At 30.3% G+C, this 19507-nt stretch overlaps 3 protein-coding genes across 3 annotated transcripts in view; 1 reads left to right on the plus strand and 2 right to left on the minus strand.

The window, feature by feature from the left end:
• LOC122631698 (zinc finger protein 768) overlaps positions 1-2594 on the minus strand; it is a 10426-nt gene extending 7832 nt beyond the window's left edge. The window contains exons 1-2 of the mRNA XM_043817686.1: positions 2182-2594; positions 1560-1718 (exon numbers count right to left, since the gene is read on the minus strand). Coding sequence (XP_043673621.1) covers positions 1560-1718; positions 2182-2322 — 300 coding nt within the window. The 5' untranslated portion in view covers positions 2323-2594. The remainder of the gene's footprint in view (positions 1-1559; positions 1719-2181) is intronic.
• Positions 2595-3334: 740 nt separating this feature from the next.
• On the plus strand, positions 3335-6579 carry LOC122631697 (sensory neuron membrane protein 2-like). The gene is made up of 8 exons (XM_043817685.1): positions 3335-3474; positions 3574-3728; positions 3974-4136; positions 4235-4483; positions 4697-4908; positions 5038-5209; positions 5496-5738; positions 6255-6579. Exons 1-8 carry the CDS (start codon positions 3346-3348, stop codon positions 6459-6461), a joined length of 1530 nt encoding a protein of 509 aa, XP_043673620.1. The 5' UTR covers positions 3335-3345; the 3' UTR covers positions 6462-6579.
• A 1412-nt stretch (positions 6580-7991) lies between these two features.
• On the minus strand, positions 7992-17601 carry LOC122631685 (proton-coupled amino acid transporter-like protein pathetic). The gene is made up of 8 exons (XM_043817663.1): positions 16849-17601; positions 13305-13370; positions 12840-12932; positions 11869-12226; positions 11094-11372; positions 10793-10971; positions 10218-10387; positions 7992-8249 (listed from the first exon to the last, which is right to left on the minus strand). The coding sequence occupies exons 2-8, from the start codon at positions 13358-13360 to the stop codon at positions 8002-8004; spliced, it is 1383 nt and encodes a 460-aa protein (XP_043673598.1). The 5' UTR covers positions 13361-13370; positions 16849-17601; the 3' UTR covers positions 7992-8001.
• Between the last annotated feature and the right edge of the window lie 1906 nt (positions 17602-19507).

A 19507-nucleotide genomic window follows, 5' to 3' on the forward strand; every position in this document is an offset into this window, starting at 1 on the left:
AGAGAGAGAGAGAGAGAAAGAGAGAGAGAGAGAGAAAGAGAGAGAGAGAGACATTTCAATGTCGAGATCAAATATTGCACATAAAACATATATATATACGTATACATTTCAAACATAACCTATATCAACAGTACTCGTCCCTCTTTTTTTTTCGACTCGTTTTGTTATAATACATAGTCGTCATATACGTGCATCGATGACCGAGAAACGAATAAGTACTTGGTCCTCTCTTGAGCGGACCTATACATAGAGTCTTTTCCGTTTAAAACGCACATGTCGTCTAGCTACATATGTACATCGGACAAAGATAAAGTAGATGTAGCAGACAGGACGATGGGAGGGACGGTATGGGATGCTGCTGAAGAGCGATAGGGAAGGGAAAGGGTGGAGAGGAAAAGGAAGGTAGACTACGACGAGCCGAAGGAGAGACTTTCGCTTTCCGTACGCGACGTAGCCTAGCAGAGTCCACGGCCGATCAATAGCGCCGCGACGACGGTTAACTCCACTCTCCCCCTCCTCTTCACCCTTACCCTCACCCTCACTCCTCGCAATGCCTACCGACCGACCAACCCAACCCATAAAACCCATCCAACCAACCAACCAACCAACCAACCACCCACCCATCAACCCACCCAGAAATCTCACGCGTCTGTGTGAGGGTGGAATTATCGAGATTCTGCTTCGTCGAATGAGACTGAAACGAAAACGACGAGGGTGTTGAGGGAGAAGAGCAAAGAGGACTCTAACGGAGAGGAGACGAGGGGCAAATCAAGGACCTCCGGCTACCGATCGCATAAGCGGCTCTCTTTTGCGCCCTTGCTCTCTCTTCCTCTCCTCCACCCTACGCATACACGCTCTCACTCACTCACTCACTCACTCACTCACTCACTCACTCACTCACTCACTCACTCACTCACTCATATATTCGCCTCCTTCCTCCTTCATCTCCTCTCCTCTCCCCTCCTCTCCTTTACAGCACTCCAACTGGAGTTCCATAGGTTTTACATAGGTGCGAACCGCGTGTCCCACAATCGAAGAACTTTTCTTTTTACGAAGAATTTAAACGCGTATATTTTTATTCTCCTCTCGTTCTTCAAAGCTTGCCTTTTCCCAATGCGTTTCAATAATAAAATAAACGCGCCTGTGAACGAGAGAGAGAGAGAGAGTGAGAGAGAGAGAGAGAGAGAGAGAGAGAGAGAGAGAGAGAAAGAGAGAGAGAGAGAGAGAGCTCTGGAACACCGTCAAGTACCTCTTTTTTACTTCTCTCCCTCTTTAAAGCAATGAAATTAATATGTTTACGGGCAGATTTTAAAAGTCTTTGATGTTCTTTCCGGAGTATACACGTTGTATTTGATCTTTATACGTTTATTTAGTTTCATGATCGCACTTTAAAAAAGTCAAAGTAAACAAAGATTTAATAATTTTTAAAAGACCGTCAAGATATCTTCTTTACGGCATGGAATTAAATCGTGATTGGATTATAATCGATGAGTAAATAAGTATTACGTTAAAAGTAAAGAAAGTTATTATATAAAAACCAAGTTTATACTTTGTCTCACCTGATTGGTTACAGACGCAGCAAGATTCTTCAAACTATCCGCGTAATTTTTCAATACCGTATCTGTGGTCATACAGCTTACGCGAAATTCGTAGAACATATCCAGTTTGTACACGCACCTTTGACAGATGTTCTTTGGAAGTGCATCCTCCTTTGTTATCTGTAACGGATTTAAAAATCATATGTTAGTAAATGTTTTTGTAACGACTTTCCATTTGTCTTCATCGCGATGCAATACGTTAGCTTGACACAGAACGCAAGATTTCAAGCTCAACATTACGATGTTACTATCAATAAAAATGTTCCTTTACGTTCTATACATATTTGCTTAGTATCTCTCCGCTTCGATGTATCCTACATTTAACTATGTCGATCCTTCATATTTCTATCGAATGGAGATATATCCTTCTATTACAAAGTGTGACTTTTCCTAGCAATAGTTATACATACTCTTGACAATTTAATTATACTAGTCTATCTAATTATTAATTCACGCACTACGTGTAGCATTGAAAAGAATAAATAGGTTAATTCTAAAATAAAATCATAGATATCTCCAAGATGTAAAGAAGAAAAAATAAAGTTTACATTTCTTTGAAATTCATAATTATGAAATTACTTACCACGGCGGGAATGCATGAACGTATTTTAAAAAGTAATTGACGCTGTTCGCCCTCTTTGTCGAATATCTGTAAGTGGTGATTGCTTTTCAACGAACAGAGCCTACAGAGCTCGGCGAAATTAAAATCCTCGTTCATTGCCATTGTTTGGAAAAAGTTGGAACTAAAAACACGAACGCTCGAAATAGGTTATGGCCGTAAACACCGCACGCGACTTTCTCACACACGTCCTGCTTCGCATCGATGAGATATTTCGAAGTGAAAAAAATTACTGGTACTTCTTGATCGTAGCTGATAAAACTTCGATCACGCTGGCATGACGCGAACGTGTACGAGTTATCGTTAAAAAATTAAACTTCAAAAACGGAAAGAACCGAGGGAGGCCGCCATCTTTCTCCCTCACCCCTTTTTAATCCTCCTTAAAAAATGATCTTGAAAACAAGCGAGAAGTTCGAACGATTTCATTGGTCGGAAGGAAGAACGATGATGACCGGTCGATAATGTAGAAAATCTTGCGGTGGGTCAAATCAAACGTACGATATTTCATTATCCGTACGAGAGATGGCGCTCGTTCTCCTTTTCGCGCACAATAATACTTATTATAAAATTTCCTGCGATTTAAATATGTATCCTAATTGAAAATAATTTATTAATCGTAGACATATAAAAATGATGAAATATAACATTTAAAAAAATCTACAAAGCATCCATTCCGAGATTATTTAGAAATCGATAAATTAACTCTTACGATTCTATACATTCTTCTCCTAAAAAAAAAAAAAACAAAAAAAAAAAAAAAAAAAAATTTACAAGAAAATATTATAAAAATAAGCAAAAGAATGGGCAAGAAAAAAAATATCAGCGATTGTATTCGCTACTATAGCGATTAATCATTGATAAATAAAATGTGGAAAATATTTATAGACGAGGATAATAGAACACAATGTTTACCAAGTTGCACGCGATGAAAGAATTAATAAATTATATGTATATGATCGTGGAAAGATAGTTATCGATAGAAAGATTTCACGTAACGAAACGCATGTTACTTTAGTACGATACCAACCTCTTCATCGTTTGCATTCGATGATATTTCAAAGAAAGAAGAGAAAAGAAACCTAATCGTTATAAAAAAAAAAGAAAAAGGGAAAAAAAAATTCAAAAAACATGCGTAAATCGGTGAAAGGATGTTTCACCGTGATTACGTTTTTGTGTGCCGCCATTTTGATAACTGCTGGAGTAGTAATGATGAATAATCAAACGTTGTCGAATTATTTACTCAAAAGAATACGTTCGGTATGCAAGGATGTTTGTGATCGTAAAAAAAAAAAAAAAAAAAAAAATTATTATAAAAAACTAATGAAAAAATCATTGATCTTATTTGTTTTATCATAGGAAAAAAAATTAATAGACAATACAAAGGGTTACAGTATTTGGTCGGCGCCTTTGGATCTTAAAATAAATATATACTTGTTCCATGTTGATAATCCGAATGATGTATTAACTGGAGAATTACCGAAGCTTATAGAACGTGGTCCTTACGTTTACGAGTAAGTGTTTTTTTATAAGAATATTAAATAAAATTTTAAAAAAATTATTATATAAAATTATTCATAAAAATCGAATAAATTACAAGTATATAATTACTATATAATTACGTATATATTATAATTTATTTAACTCGTTTATGATTTTTTAAAAATTATCATACTAATAATTTATCATATGTATTAATATCATTATATAATTTGAATCTTCATTTCTTTTCTCTTCTTTTTTTTCTTCCTTTGTATAGTATAATCCTTGAAAAAGATATATTGAGCGTAAACGATATACGAGACGAAATAACTTACAATACCAAAAAAACATATTACTTTAACGAAGAGGAAAGTGGTGAATTTTTGGAGGACGATGAAATTGTTCTTTTAAATATGGCCTATCTCGGTACGATAAACACGGTAAAGTCTATCGTATCTAATTTTAATAGATATTTAATTTTAAATATAAAAAAAGAAAAAATAAATAAATAAAACAAAACTCACTTTCTCATTAACAGCTAGCAGGTTTTTCGTTAAACATGCTTCAACAATATGGCGATTATATAGGGATGTTATTCCCCGAAGAAAATCAGTTATTTGTCACAGCAAAAGTTAAAGATATATTGTTCAGCGGTGTATCTTTCGTATGCGATATTAATAAACATAAAAAAATGAAATTAATCTGTATGACGTTAAAAGGAAGAAAACCACCGATTTTATGGAACACTGAAATCGAGAACAAATACATGTACAGCCTTTTTGGAACGGTATACGCTTATATAATTTTTTTTTCATTATCATTATAAATATTATAAATAAAAATTAGATTTATATTTTATAATGTTTATTATGGTTTTATAATATTTATTTATTTAGTTTTTATGTTTATAATATATATTTTTTAATGAATTTTTTAAATATATATATATATGTATGTGTGTGCATGTGTGTATATACATATATATATATATTTGTTGAAGATGAATGGAACTTGGGTTGGTCCAATCACCATTAACAGAGGTATGCAAGATGAAACAAAATTAGGCAGCATAACTTCCGTATACAACAAACGAAAAAATAAATATTGGACAACCGAAGAATGCAATACTATTAAAGGAACCGATGGTGTGATCTTTCCTTTTTACAACGAGCCACCATCACGTATCTACATTTACAGTGTCGAAACCTGTCGGTAAGAAAAAAAAAAAAAAAAAAAAGAAAAAAAAGAAAGAAGAAGAAAGAAGAAAGAAAAGAAAACGTTATTTACGTAATAAAAAAACACATATACGTAACATCGATTCTTTCGTTATCTCATTTGCAGAGCTTCGTTTATAGAGTTCAAGGGAGTTGAAAAGATTAATCAATTGGAAGCATGGCGATACGTTTACACAAGCGAAAATTGGAGTTATAATGAAAGCGATTGTTATTGTCCGATTGCCAAGCACGAAAAAGCATGTCTTCCTATGGGTCTCATGGACGTTAACAAATGCATGGTAAATTAAAAATATAATAACAAAGTAATATCGAAGTAAATTATTATAATATATATTCATACATATATATATATATATATATATTTTTATTATTATTATTTTCAATTTTTTCAAAACGAATCAATGTAACGATGAATTCTTGTACAATTTTTTTTTTTTCCGTATAAAAAATATCCCTACTATTAGGTACCATACTTTATTTATTTATTTATTTTTTAAATATTTTAATCGTAATTTTTTGTTTCGTTATCTTTTATTACTTTTTTGTCTTTCCTCTTTTTCACAGAAAGTGCCTACGTTATTATCCGAGCCTCATTTTCTTCACGCCGATCCGAAAATTTTAAACTACGTGCCGGATTTGAATCCCCAAGAGGAAATTCATTCGAGTTCTATATTGATCGACACGCTTACTGGTAAACCTGTTTATGGTTATAAAAAAATGCAAATTAATATGAAGATATCACCGCAACCGATCGAATTGCTCGCCAACGTCACCGAGGGTTACTTTCCGATTATTTGGATAAGCGAGGTTTGATAATTATTTATAATAATAACAACAATGATGATGGTGATAATTCAACTTTGTTTTATCTCTTCGATCTATCAGAAGGAGGAATAACTTCCCTCTTATAGATCATTTATAAAATTTTAATACTATATATATATATATATATATGTCTGTGTACATACATGTATGTGTTTAATTATATATTACATATAATTTATAACGCATAAAATTGTATATATATATATATATATGTATATTACATATATAATAATACTCTTTCACTCAAATAATTAATACCAGGAACTCGTAAAAATTACAAACATAGAAAAATTACAATCAATTACAATATAATTAGGACTAAACCGTTACAGATCTAACGATAAATCTGAGTAATTGAAAATACTTGAACAAAACAAAAAAAAAAGAAGAAGAAAAAGAAAAAGAAAAAAGAAAAATAAGACAGAGAAAATGTAAAGTAACAAAAGAAAAATAAACATATTTTCGATCAATGATAGATCATAAATTATTTTGTTGCAGGGTACAACCGAGGATAAGAAGAATTTCGATTTAATGTTCATGATTTATAGAATTAGAAGTGTTATATTGATTTTGCAATGGCTCCCATTAGTTATTGGCATATGTCTACTTCTTTTGATTTTATTATGCTATAAATTACCGATACCAAGAAGGAAAATACGATCGATCGATCCGATGAAAAAAATTAATCCGACTTTGGTACTCTAGGATACACACGAACAATATTTAACTTCTAGAACACACGTACGTTCTAAATAAATATTCGAATAACATTCGAGGATATATATAGAGAAAAAGAAAGAAATTAATCGACAGACTTTGGAATTTTCGATCTATTATTTTTTGTTATAGCCATTGTTCTTTTTTCTATTTTTTTTTTCTTTGTTTTCCTTTTTTCTTTTTTCCTTCCTTTTTTTTTATTCGTTTTTTAAACGTTTTAGCCTTTTTTTTTTTTTTTTTTTTAGATTGAAATATCCTATCTGTTTGTACGTTTATAAAAAGATATTTATAAACGTAAACATCGTCGTTTACGAATAACGCTCTTATATAAATGTGCGAATGGTGTTACATAATAAACTATTTACATTTAAATGATATATAATATGCGTTATTAAGGCGATATACGATTATTCAATATACGAAAGCAATTGAAATATCGTATTTAATTATCATTTTGATTTATGGCAATTTTAATCGTAGGACACGACTAAATTAGTCATTTAATCATCATTAAAATTAATTAATTAACAATGAAAATTCTTATTTCGATTTTAGAACATTTGAATTAAAATATCATTTTGCTGTGTATCTCGCGAATGAGTTAAATTCGCACATTGGCGAATTATTCCTTATACACGTCGTAATTGTCAAAAAATGACAAATCATTCTTAAATGAGAATTCAATTAATTAAAATTGAATAGTTAATTATTATAGATAATGAAATATTTTTTTTTTAAATTGTAATCATAAATCGTTAATTAAATTAAATATTGCTCAGCAACACTGTTATGCCTATATATGTACATTTTTTTTTAAATTAAAATTCACACGAGAAAAGAATTATTGATTTTTAAATTAATACGAAATGCAGACTTAACGTAATCAAAAATGGTACGATATTAAAGTAGAAATCGATCGTAAAGAAAAAAAAAAAAAAAAAAGAAAGAAAAAGAAAGCAAATAAAGAAAGAATTTTCAATTAGATATACGATTTCAAAAATATTTCCAATTAATTTTCAAGTTCGATCTGCATATCTATAATATTATTAATAAACATATATGTGTGTGTGTGTGTGTGTGTATGCGAAATATATAAAATGTACATATCTACACAAAAAAGAAACAAAACAAAAAAATGATTACAATATTATTATAAATTTTTAAGTTCCATTTCGTTCGAAAATTATTTCTCCAACTGCAGTTAGAAATAACTAACGAATCATTTATTGCGTGACGCACGCAAAATTACAGATAACGAATTCTATGTACGCATAATCGCACATTATCGTTTCTTTTTTGTCCTTCTTTTTTTTTTTTTTTTTTTTTTCTTTTATCATCGCTTCCAAACTAGACGTGTTTACTTTGTTATCTCTTTTTCGTATTATCCTCATACGAAATACATTATAGATATATGGCAAGTAATGTCGCGTAAAAAAGAAAAAGAAAAAAACAAAAAAAGAAAAAAAAGAGAAATAAAAACGAAAAGAAACAAAATAACAAAAATTATTGCTATTGCAATAGTTGTAAATTATTTCTTATTATAGACTTTGATGATATCTTTTATCGATATCCACGAACCAAATATCAATGCCATCATTGAGAAAATAAGTAATATAACATTTTTAATAAGTCTCCACTTGAAGGTACCCAAATGTCCGTCCCAGCATGAAATTGTCTCGACCGTAACGGGTATGCTGATGCCGAGAATGGAAAAAAATATTGCACCTACCAGAGAAATGAATGGCTCTAATTCTTGCACGCCTACAGCTACACCGACTGAAAAAAAAAAAGAAAAAACAAACGAAAAGATTATAAGAAGAAAAAATAAGAGATTGTAATCTTATGATACAAGTTTAATGAAAAAAAAAACAAAAAGAAAAAAAAAAAAAGAAAAAGAAAGAAAGAAAAAAGGTGGAGAAAAACATCGTTTGTTTGAAATTGTTATTTGAAATAATGATAAGGAGTTAAAAATACTTATTGTTAGTTACGGCTCGTTAAAACGCTTACATTAACGATATTTTTAATTATATTTATAATAATTTCTTGTTCGTTTTTCTAACTATATTATTGTGTGATGTATAAAAGTAAAATATAATAAAATGAAAGACTACGAAGAAGATTATCTTATTGTACTTTACAAAATTCCGACGTTCTTCGTATTTGGTAGGAAAATTTTTTTTTTGTAATCTGATAAGAATATCGAAAGGAACGTTAAATTAACATCATCGGGTTAAAATTTATAAAACGCGTTGATCAACAAATGATCAAGTGATTTTATCAAATTCTATTCCAATACAATTTATAATTTATGACAGACGAATGATCCGAAAAAATTTATCGTCGTATTTTATATAGATTAATGACTTTAGTCTTATACCAAGAAGTGTGTTCTTAGCTCTTTCTTTCTTTCTTTCTTTCTTTCTTTCTTTCTTTTTTTACTTCTTTTCCAATTATCACGCTCAAGGATATTTTAAAAATATATTTTACAAATTAAAGTCTGCCGAACATCGAACGCCGATCATTGGCGAAATATAAAATTAAGAGAAACATGCGATAAGAAAGGGATGAAAAAGATTAAAATAAAAAAGAAAAAAAAGAAAATAGAAAAAGAAAAACTAACAATAAAAAAAAAAAAGAGAAAGAAAAGTGATTACAGCACGAGCAGTAGGAGACGAAAATCCGTTTATCGATAATAATGAAGGAAATAAATTGATGAAACGAAAAGAAAGGAAGAAAAAAAAAAAGAAAACAAAAAAAAAAAAAGAAGAAGAATGAATTCTAAATACGATGTGTAACTAGATTGCACGATTAGCAAACCGATTTGGACCGCATCGAAGCGGAATAAACCAAGGCTGCTAGTTAATTTCCGTCTTTTTTTATTATAACCGAGTGAACGAGTACGTGACATCGTTCCGAACAATTCAGGCCAGGTGGTTCGATGTCTGTCTGTCTGTTTGTCTCTCTCTCTCTCTCTCTCTCTCTCTCTCTCTTTCTGTCTATCTATCTGTCTCTATCTCCCTCTTTACACTTTTTTTTTTGCGATCGTTCTTACACCGTGTGTCATGCGATGAATAGTACTATTTTCTGGCTCGTTTGAACTATTTGCATTAATAAAGAGACACACGTGGAACTAACTTACGTAAAAAGCGATTGAACATGTTGTTTGTCAGAGAATTTTAATTAGTAATAGGATAAATAGTCGATTAGTTATAATCCTAGTTTCCGCGTAGAATAGAGAGAAAGAGAGAGAGAGAGAGAGAGAGATAGACAAAGATGGATTGAGATAATTATTTAACATCAGATTGATAAATAAAATTCAATATATATTGATAGACTTTTTTTTTCTTTTCTTTTTGTTGGTTCTCTTCCTCTCTCTCTCTCTCTCTCTCTCTCTCTCTCTCTCTCTCTCTCTCTCTCTCTCTCTCTCTCTCTCTCTGTCTTTCTCTTTTAATATACGTATATTTATTATTTTAAAGAAATAAAATAAAATCCTGATAAATAGTTACAATGTCATCATTAGAACGATTCCGATAATCGATACTGAGTCATACTCGACCATCATCGGCGAGCACGCCGGTCAAACAAGTATTTTGCCTGTCCTACTCTCCTCATCTTCTTACGTTAGGAAAGTAAGACGCGCCGTCTGGCATTCGTTTCACTTGCCACGCGAAGAAGACCCCGGCAAATAACGTGCGACTTATTTGATAAGGTAAAATGGACGAGAGATAGAGAGACCAGACTTACCTGTCAATAAAACGATGACAGCCCTCAAAGTCGTTTCACCAACGGCTTCGTACTTGTGACTGAATTTCGTTCTAATTGCACTCCACATTATATCCAACGGTACGAATAATTGTAATCCGTATGTGAACAGTACAGCCAATCCGATCAAAAGTTTCACCACTTGTCCCAAACTAATATCAGAAATGAAAATAATTTTTCTTTTTTTTTTTTCACATGTATTTCATATATATGTATATATATATATATATATATATATGACAATTATGTCATACAATCAGGTCGATATTTACGATCGAATTTATTTCTTGTAATGTTATAATCGATTAAACGTAACATAGAGTTTAAAGTAGGATTCAAAGTTCATGATTATGATATGATATGATATGATATGTATGTATGTATGTATGTATGTATGTATGTATGTATGTATGTTTGTATATATACATGTATGTATTTAAACAACGAGGACACTTCGATAAGAAGTTTTGATTTTGATGTATGGGTTAGACAAATACATAAGTAAATGGATTGACATTAATTATCTTGATTGTTATCAATATCTCGAAGAAACTTACATGTCCTGAACTGGTATATTTAACGTGACCGTCGCCTTTGTATTCTCTCCATATGCTAGATAACCGAATATACCTATTATCGCATAAAGACTGACAACGATTGTCATAGTTATGTTGAGTACACCAGGACAACCGAGAAAATGTTGTGGTGTTTTCATACTGTTCTCCACTGGCATTACCTAAAGAGATTTCGATGGAAAAAAAAAAAAAGAAAAAGAAAAAAATTCTTATTCTTCCTTTTATTTTTAATAATGAAGTTACGTAAGACAAAGACGCTTTTTAATTTGACGAATTAACTTACCACACCGATTCCTTCAATGGCAAATACAACAGTAGCGAAGAAAATTGGTAATTGTTCCGTTTCCGAAAACATGTTGACGTTTTGAATAGGTTGAAGGTCTTTGAAAATATAATATAACGTAACCGAGAAACCAACCATCATGCTGACGTTCGCCACCATTGAAAATGGTACCATGTATTTCAAATTTCGTATTTGTCCTAATAAAATCACTGCTGGTATCAATGCTAGCATCAAAGAACCTTTGTTTATTGTATTGTGCCCGTTATAATACTCGGCAATCTATAAAGAATATTTATATCTTTATACTTCGTATATCTAATTATAAAAATCTAGAGAAATTGACGAATGAAAGTGAACATCTCGATAAATTTATTATTATCCGATAGGACGATCTAATTCGAAGGTATAGATATTTAATTAATTATAGTAAATAATTGTAAAAATTAATGATAGAGATTGAATGACGAGACTGAATTATCTGATAATACATATATTTGAGATAATCAAAAGTATCTCAGTTTTAAGAAATAACGACAGAAAAGATATATATATATATATATATATATATATATATATATATATAAAAGAAAGAAAGAAAGAAAGAAAATATATTTAATTTCTGTAAAATACGTAATAAATTCTTAACGATCGAGATTGAGTTTAACGATAAAAGAAAAAAAAAAAAAAAAAAAGGAATGTTATAACAGACGAAACACGTTATTAACGAACGATTAGATAAATTTTAATGACGAATTAATTGGATCTACCAACTAACCTGATGGATCGTTGTAGCAATGAATACGATGTAAACGCATGCACCACCAATGTAGGTCGCGCAAAGTGCCGTGTTTACAAATATTTTACTTGCATTAGCCCAAGGTTTTAAAATTTTAGGTCCACAGAGAAAAGCAGCATAGGCTGTTTCAGCATAAGTCATCTTTGGTGTTTTCGTACGTTTGCAGAGTATATGAGACGAACGTACCAATATGTGAACGCAATGAGCACATATCATACCGATGATTATCGTCCCTAATCCACCGATTATCAAACCTCCGTTTCTTATGGCATTAGGCATGGCCAAAATGCCGGTACCAAGCGAAGATTTCAAAAGATGAGCCAACGAACCTAAATCGCTGTAAATCATACGTTCAATTTTTCGACATCTTTTTTTATTTTTTTATTTATTTGTTTGTTTATTTATTCATTCGTTTTTTCTTTTCTTTTTTCTTTTTTGGTTTATCCAAAACACAAGTCTTACCAGCCAGAGTTAATACAATTCTGATATTATTCAATGTGAATTGTTTTCTTTTTTATCTTTTTCTTACTCGTTCTTTTCTTTTTTTTTTTTAAGACAAATTTTGTTAAGAAAAATTGTTTATCGCGATTACAATCAAAGTGTATAAATTTAAATCGAAAAAGAAAACGTTCTTTCGGACCGTACAAACTCAATCGATTGTAATTGTAAAATTTTATCTAAACTTAATAAATCTGAGATATTCGGAGATAATGACAAAATGATTAATTATATTTTTATTATCTGACATTCGTTAATTCTCAGAAATATAGATTAAGAAGAATTTCATATATAATTCGATCGATATTCTAAGACATAATTTCTATCTCATGTTAAATCTTATAGACGAGCGTCAATGATCATGAAGACCAAAAATGAAAAGAGGAAAAAAGAAATTATAATAAAAATAAAAATAAATTTTTTTTTTTTAGATATAAATCAATTTAACTTACGAATTGGTGTGCTTCTTGTCTCTGTTTTCGAAAGGATCGTAAAACTCATCTTTTTCGTTGTAATCGCCGACCGAAATCGCTGCGATCTTCGTGCTGATCGGAAAGAAAAAAAAAAAAGAAATGAAATAAATGAAAGAAGACGAATTAATTACATCATTTTATCAAATTAATCGTTGATCAAACGTATGTATTGATATAGACGAATTTTAAATATATTTCGTCTCGCGATAAAGAAAAAAAGAAGAAGAAAAAATTATTCTACGCATCTCCTATGATCTTACGATCGATTTAAATGTCTCGATCGATCGATAACCTTTATCTAATCGCAAATCGTACTTTATTAACAACTACTTGTCTAGAGATATAATATCAAAAAATTGCTATCTTATTAATTACGTTTCTCTTCGTTGCTAATGAAATTACAGAACGAAATTGAAATCGAAATAAAATACGTTGTTTCATTACCTGCTGTTAAAATCCTTCATCGAGTTGGATTCTGCTTCCTTTTCCATTTTACCCATGATGATTGTACTAAGAAAGTAGAAGAAAAAATATATATATACATTTAAATCTTTTCTAATGCAAATATTTTTTTTTATAACAAACGAACGATACGTTTCTTTCTACTCGATTCACGATTTACTTATAGAAATTTTTACGAGTAAAATTTTTATGAGTAAGAAACCAATATCATTATTACATTCTGAAAAAAAAATAATAGAAAAATTTCATAATCGTTTATACGAAATTTAATAAACAACTAAATTAAATACGTCCAACGCACACACACACACACACACACACATATCTTTTTTTTTTTTAATAAAATTCAACGTAGTTGAAAAGCATATATATATATATATGTTCTTAAATAAAAATTAAATTACTAAATCAATTATATGAAATTATTGTATCATCCGCGTATCAAATTTATACGAAGAGTAAAAGATAAATAAACGGAGAAGGAAAAAAAGAAAAAAAGAAAGAAATTCGATTCGTTCGAACATTTCCTCGTAAAAGATCGTTGACAGTACTCTCAAAGTGTAAAAATAAAAACTTTTTTAAATCTTTCGTCTTGATCATTTTAGGAATTAGCTAAAAGTTCGTCTCATCTACGTAAAAAAATTTTTCAATCAAAATGTTATCGCTATAACATCTCGAGTATTACAGATAAAGTTTATCAATCGATGTTTGGGAATGTGAGATATCGATTCGATAATCGATCGATCCAGGACAAAGTAAATACAGAGATGAAAACAATTCGAATGAATCATATTATGAAAAGATTCTTCCTCTCATTATTTTTTTTGCCCCACCCTTTTCTCATTTTAATAAATAAAAAACGCATTGCACCTAATTGTATAATAAATCATGAACCGTGCCTCTTACGACGCTAATTATTGCACACAAATGTTAATGACACATATCCGTGCGATATTAAATGATAGAAATTTAAAAAAAAGTATGCATCGACACATACACACACTCACACACACAAGTGTGTATATAGATACATATATAAATGTACGTGTATATATATATATATATATATATATATATATATATATATCAATGACGTAAAGTAAACATATTGATATAATCAGTATAACATCGAACTTCGTGTTTGTTATCTTAAAAATTATGATAAAGTATACCTAATCGCGTACTTCTTCAAGATAATCGATTGATACCTTCGAAAAATGACAACGAAAAGCACGAATACTGATAAAATATTTATTATGTGATACACACCCACACCCATTCATTCTTTACACACACAGACATATATACACACAATGTATATTTCTGAATTCTTATTATCATTATCATTATTATTTTTATTCCATGTAATTGGGAAGTTTTTTAATTTAAAATCAAGATTAATAGAGAATTTCATTTTTCGATTTCGAATTAGTATCTAATAAATGATTATTAATTGTATCATCGTATCTTAATTTATCGTTAGAACATCGGTAGGAATTGTTCTATTTTTTGTCAAACTATTTGAATGTTTATTTAAATGCATTAAATGCATTAGTTCTCGTGAACTATGTATTTATATTATTATTCTATTATTCTATCGATTAGTCCGTCAATGTACTTAGATCGTTATACCAATTTTTAATTTTAAAAAACGATTATTATTTAAACTTATCATATACGATTGATATCCTCTTGTACGAACGTATGTAAGTAAGTACTTACGAACGTCTACGTGGTTTAACACGAGATAACATGTTCGAAGAATGCTCATAAATCTTTTCTCTAACCTCGTCCCTCCTTTCCGACTTTTTCACTAGTTCATATCTTCTTGGTTTAGAACAATAAATATGCAAAATTATGCAGTTTCTTTCCGTTTCCGTGTTTTTGTATATTTTATGTTAAAAATTTCTGTTTTGTTCTATCTAATAGAAAATTTTTGTTACGAAACTAATCGATCGTCATATTATACGTATCTGTTCTCGCATGTATTAACTTTGAATAATATTTCTTTTTTATTTAAAAAGCTTTTAATAAAATTTATAAATAAATAAATATATATATATATATATGGATAGATAATAATTAAATAAAAATTTTCGAATATGGGTGTATGCGTGTATAAATATATATAAATATGTATATATATATAAAAATATATATATTTAAATGTGTGTGTGTGTGTGAAGTAATTTGTTTCTAACTCATAAAAATGATAAGAAGCTTTTTTAATGTTTGCTATCAACGTTCTTTGTCCAATGGTGTCGATTATATAGAAAGTATTTTTTCAAGATAGAAAAAGTAAGTGAGAGAAAAAAAGAAAGTAAGAAAGAGAAAGATTGATTGATTGAAAATTTGTCAAATTGATTTTTTTTTTTTTTTTGATAAGAAAACGACAGAGTCTCCTACATGTATAGTCTTTGATGTAAAAACCTTGAACTTTTGAGCGATTCTTGCGTAACGAAGGTTTCTCAACAGACGTCATATGTACTTACTTACATATGTATAATGTATATATATACATATATATAACAAACGAAAGGAAAATGAATCTATGTAGATATGCATATTCATATGTAGAAGACATAAGTGAACAAATGAAAATGATATCGTGATGTTTCTTATCACAAAGCGATACTTCAGCATGGTAACGATTATTGAATTAATGATAATAAAGAGGGACTATCGAGTAGTTGAAGTTGCATATTTTCGATTAGAAACGAAATATAAGTTACAAAATGAATATATTGGTAAGTTAATTTGTTAAAATGATTCATTGGTGTAAGAAAAAAGTAAATAAATAAATAAAAAATGAACTAGCGAGAATAAAAAGGAGAGAAAATGAAAAAAAAAAAAAAAATGTACTAGCAAGAATGGAAAAAAAAAATGAACAAGAAATGAAAGTAAAAAAAGGCGAGTGAAATATCGGATTAATGCGATGACGAATTAAAAAAGAAAAAAAGAAAAGAAGGAAAGGAAGAAAGGAAAAGAAAAAAGTAGAATGAAAATAAAGAAAATGAGAAAAAATAGAAATAATTCTATCATAATGATTCTATCTAACAAGCATGTTGGAAAATTTATAAAAAAAAAAAAAAAAAATAAAAGCAAAAGAAATTAATTCATCGTTTACTAAGGATTCGTAATAATTTGATGATACATTTCACAAAAATGTCGATGTCAATAGTAACAAAAAGAATTTCAAATATTGTCATTGTCATGTTTGTTCAACTGCTGCGAGAATGGTTAAATAAAAGAATGAACGAACGAATAAATGAATGAATGATTTAGTGAATTAAATCAGAATAGATTTGCGAAACTGTCGTTGATTTAAGGTGGTTTAAGAAACTAATGGAAAAGTCTTCTTAGAACGTGCGTTAGAAACTCGATCTTACAAAGAGATAAGAAATGCTACTAACAATAGTTAGAACGGTAATAGAATTTGCACGTTCCTACGAATATGCACATACATACATACATATATACATAATCAGTGCGATCATAAAATAATAAAATAATAAAATATACTTACTGTTGTATGTATCACAGATGCTGCGAGATACGAAAATAAATTTCTTCTCTTATAATAAATCGAAATATCAAAATTATTTTCCCCGTTGAATTCTATCGATCGGGATCGATTGAAAGTATCGAAGAATATCTATATTTTATTTATTTAAATTAATCGAATATCAATCGATATCTACGTAGATTTATTAATCGTTAGATAATTCGTCGAATAATCTTTTCCTCCGCATTTCCTTTTTCTTTTTCTTTCGTTGATATCGATCTCTCGAAATGAAGGGTTGTGAACGGGGCAACGTTCTCGCTCGTTCACGATGACGCACGAGAGAAAGCACCGTTGATGCAGTTACGACGTAACAGAGTCACCGTTCTTTGTCGTAGTAAAACGTAGTAATAGTAACGTAGTAATAGTAGTACAGCAGTAACAGCAGCAGCAGCAGCAGCAGCAGCAACAGTAGTAGTAGTGTAGTAGTAGTAGTAGTAGTAGTAGCAACAACAGCAGTAGTATCTCGATATTGGTAGGACCACAAAATCGTTGATCTTCGTTTCGATGCAACAGGTGTAATAGGTGGGGCTCACGTGACCCGATCTTACTCAAAACTTTTATCCTATCTTCGACACGACAGATACTCGTAAAAGAGTCACGAGAGATTTCAAGAATAAAATTCGTCGTTCTTCTCGTTTTTATTCGGAAATAGATACAAGAGAGGATAAAAGAGAGAGAGAGAGAGAGAGAGAGAGAGAGAGAGAGAGAGAGAGAGAAAGAAAAGATTTCGTACGAAAAGAAAAGAAGAGAAAAGAGAGAGAATAAAAATAACAATAAAAATAACAATAATAACAAACAATAATATCGCGATAATTATTACGTTACGTCATATCCTGATTGAACGTAGAACGATCGAAATGATTTTAGAATAGATAGATATATAGATAAATAGATAGACAAATAGATAAACAAACTAACGAACGGACGGACGGATCGACGATTCAATCCGTTCGAGTTTTGATTCCGTTAAGAGAAACGCAACGCGACTGGGCAACCTCTTCGACGTTAGGCAGGTTTATATATACCGAGAGATAGAGAGGTGTAGGCAACGCACGTGAATGACTACCGTCGACAGACAACGCGGAGCACCCAGCGCTACGCTAACTTACTCCTTGACGGAACGGTGCAAGCAAACAAGAAGAAGTGGGGATCGAGATCCACGAGTACCCATCGATCGATCGACCCTCTCTTCTGTCCTTCTATTGGCCGTTGATCGGTAGGTAGAAACGATTTATCTCACACTCTTTCCTCAAACATTTCTCCTCTCTTCTCCTCTCCTCTCCTCTTCCTTCCTTCTTTCTTTTTTATCTTCTTCTTTCTCTTTTCTTTTTGCGTTTATTTATAATTCTTTCTTTTTCTCTCTCTCTCTCTCTCTCTTTTCTTTTCTTTTCAATTATCTCCCCCACCACTACGTTCACACTCTCGCTCTCTCTCTCTCTCTATCCTCCTTTTCCTCACTTTCTCTGCTCCTTTTGCTTATCTTCTATTTATTTTTGTCTTTTTTTTTAATCGCACGCTTTTCATTCTTCGACACTTATTTTTTGCGACATCACTGTGTGAAACTGTGTACCATTTGTTGTTCGTTTTTTTCTTTATTAATATTGTTATCGATATTAGTTGTTATTAGTTATGGTATTGTTACTTTCTTTTCTGTTCTCTTTCTCTCTTCCTCTCTCTTTTTTATTAATCCTTTTTTCGATCTTTTATTTGTCCTTTTTCTTTCACTATTTTTTATTCAACACTGGTTTATAATATCACTGTTTGCTTTATTTTTTATTTTATTATTATTATTATTATTATTATTATTATTATTATTATTATTATTATTATTATTATTATTGTTATTATCGCGATATTTTCGAGAGATCATAATATCGTTTCGATTGATAAATAATTTATTGTCGTTTGTGTGTTTGTGTGCACGTGGGTGGATTAAAGAGAAAGAACAATGCGTTTTAAGAATTATTGTATACGTCGTTGATTTGTCGTATTTTATATTTTTTATGAAAGAGATTTTTCTTAATCTCGCTTCAAGAAAATAAAAAAAAAGAAGAGAAAAGAAACGAAAGATAGATTCCGATCGTTCATAATTTTGAAGCAACGAAATTTGTTTTCTTTCTCTTTGATTTTTTGTTAATAAACGCGAGATAGTAGGACGACTGCTTGACTGCGATTAACTCGAGTCCACGATCTTACATTGGGTGCAACTCGTTCGCTCCCTTTCACCTTCCCGTTTTTTCTTCTAACCGAATGCGAGTCTTGTTCTTTGTCCTTTTCTTCTCTTGGGTTCTCGGTCAATCTCCTCTCTCTTTCTTTGTTTACCCCCTCTCTCTCTCTCTCTCTCTCTCTCTATCCTTTTTTCTATCTCTATCTTTATTATTATAAAATTTTATTCTATTATAGAAAATACATGATTAGTTTAATGTCTTTTATTTATTTATTTATTTATGCACTTTTTCTTTTTTTTTTAATTTACGGTCATATATATATATGTGTGTGTGTGTGTGTAATATTTGTGTGGAGAGATATTATAGATATTATATATAATATTTATTAGATAGATATTTATTTATAATTTATTAGATATAATATTACACGCATACACACACATAATACATGT

Source organism: Vespula pensylvanica, chromosome 9 (genome assembly GCF_014466175.1).
Source record: "Vespula pensylvanica isolate Volc-1 chromosome 9, ASM1446617v1, whole genome shotgun sequence".
Taxonomy (NCBI): domain Eukaryota; kingdom Metazoa; phylum Arthropoda; class Insecta; order Hymenoptera; family Vespidae; genus Vespula; species Vespula pensylvanica.

What these genes read in the sequence shown, in the direction of transcription:
- LOC122631697 (XM_043817685.1), top strand. Translation starts at nt 3,346, where the DNA reads ATGCGTAAATCGGTGAAAGGATGTTTCACCGTGATTACGTTTTTGTGT. An exon ending in CGTGGTCCTTACGTTTACGA is followed by an intron (nt 3,729 to 3,973) that starts GTAAGTGTTTTT and finishes TCCTTTGTATAG; the next exon opens with TATAATCCTTGAAAAAGATA. An exon ending in TGGACGTTAACAAATGCATG is followed by an intron (nt 5,210 to 5,495) that starts GTAAATTAAAAA and finishes TCTTTTTCACAG; the next exon opens with AAAGTGCCTACGTTATTATC.
- LOC122631685 (XM_043817663.1), bottom strand. Translation starts at nt 13,360, where the DNA reads ATGGGTAAAATGGAAAAGGAAGCAGAATCCAACTCGATGAAGGATTTT. An exon ending in ATGAAGGATTTTAACAGCAG is followed by an intron (nt 12,933 to 13,304) that starts GTAATGAAACAA and finishes CTTTCCGATCAG; the next exon opens with CACGAAGATCGCAGCGATTT. An exon ending in AATATACCAGTTCAGGACAT is followed by an intron (nt 10,388 to 10,792) that starts GTAAGTTTCTTC and finishes TTCTGATATTAG; the next exon opens with TTTGGGACAAGTGGTGAAAC.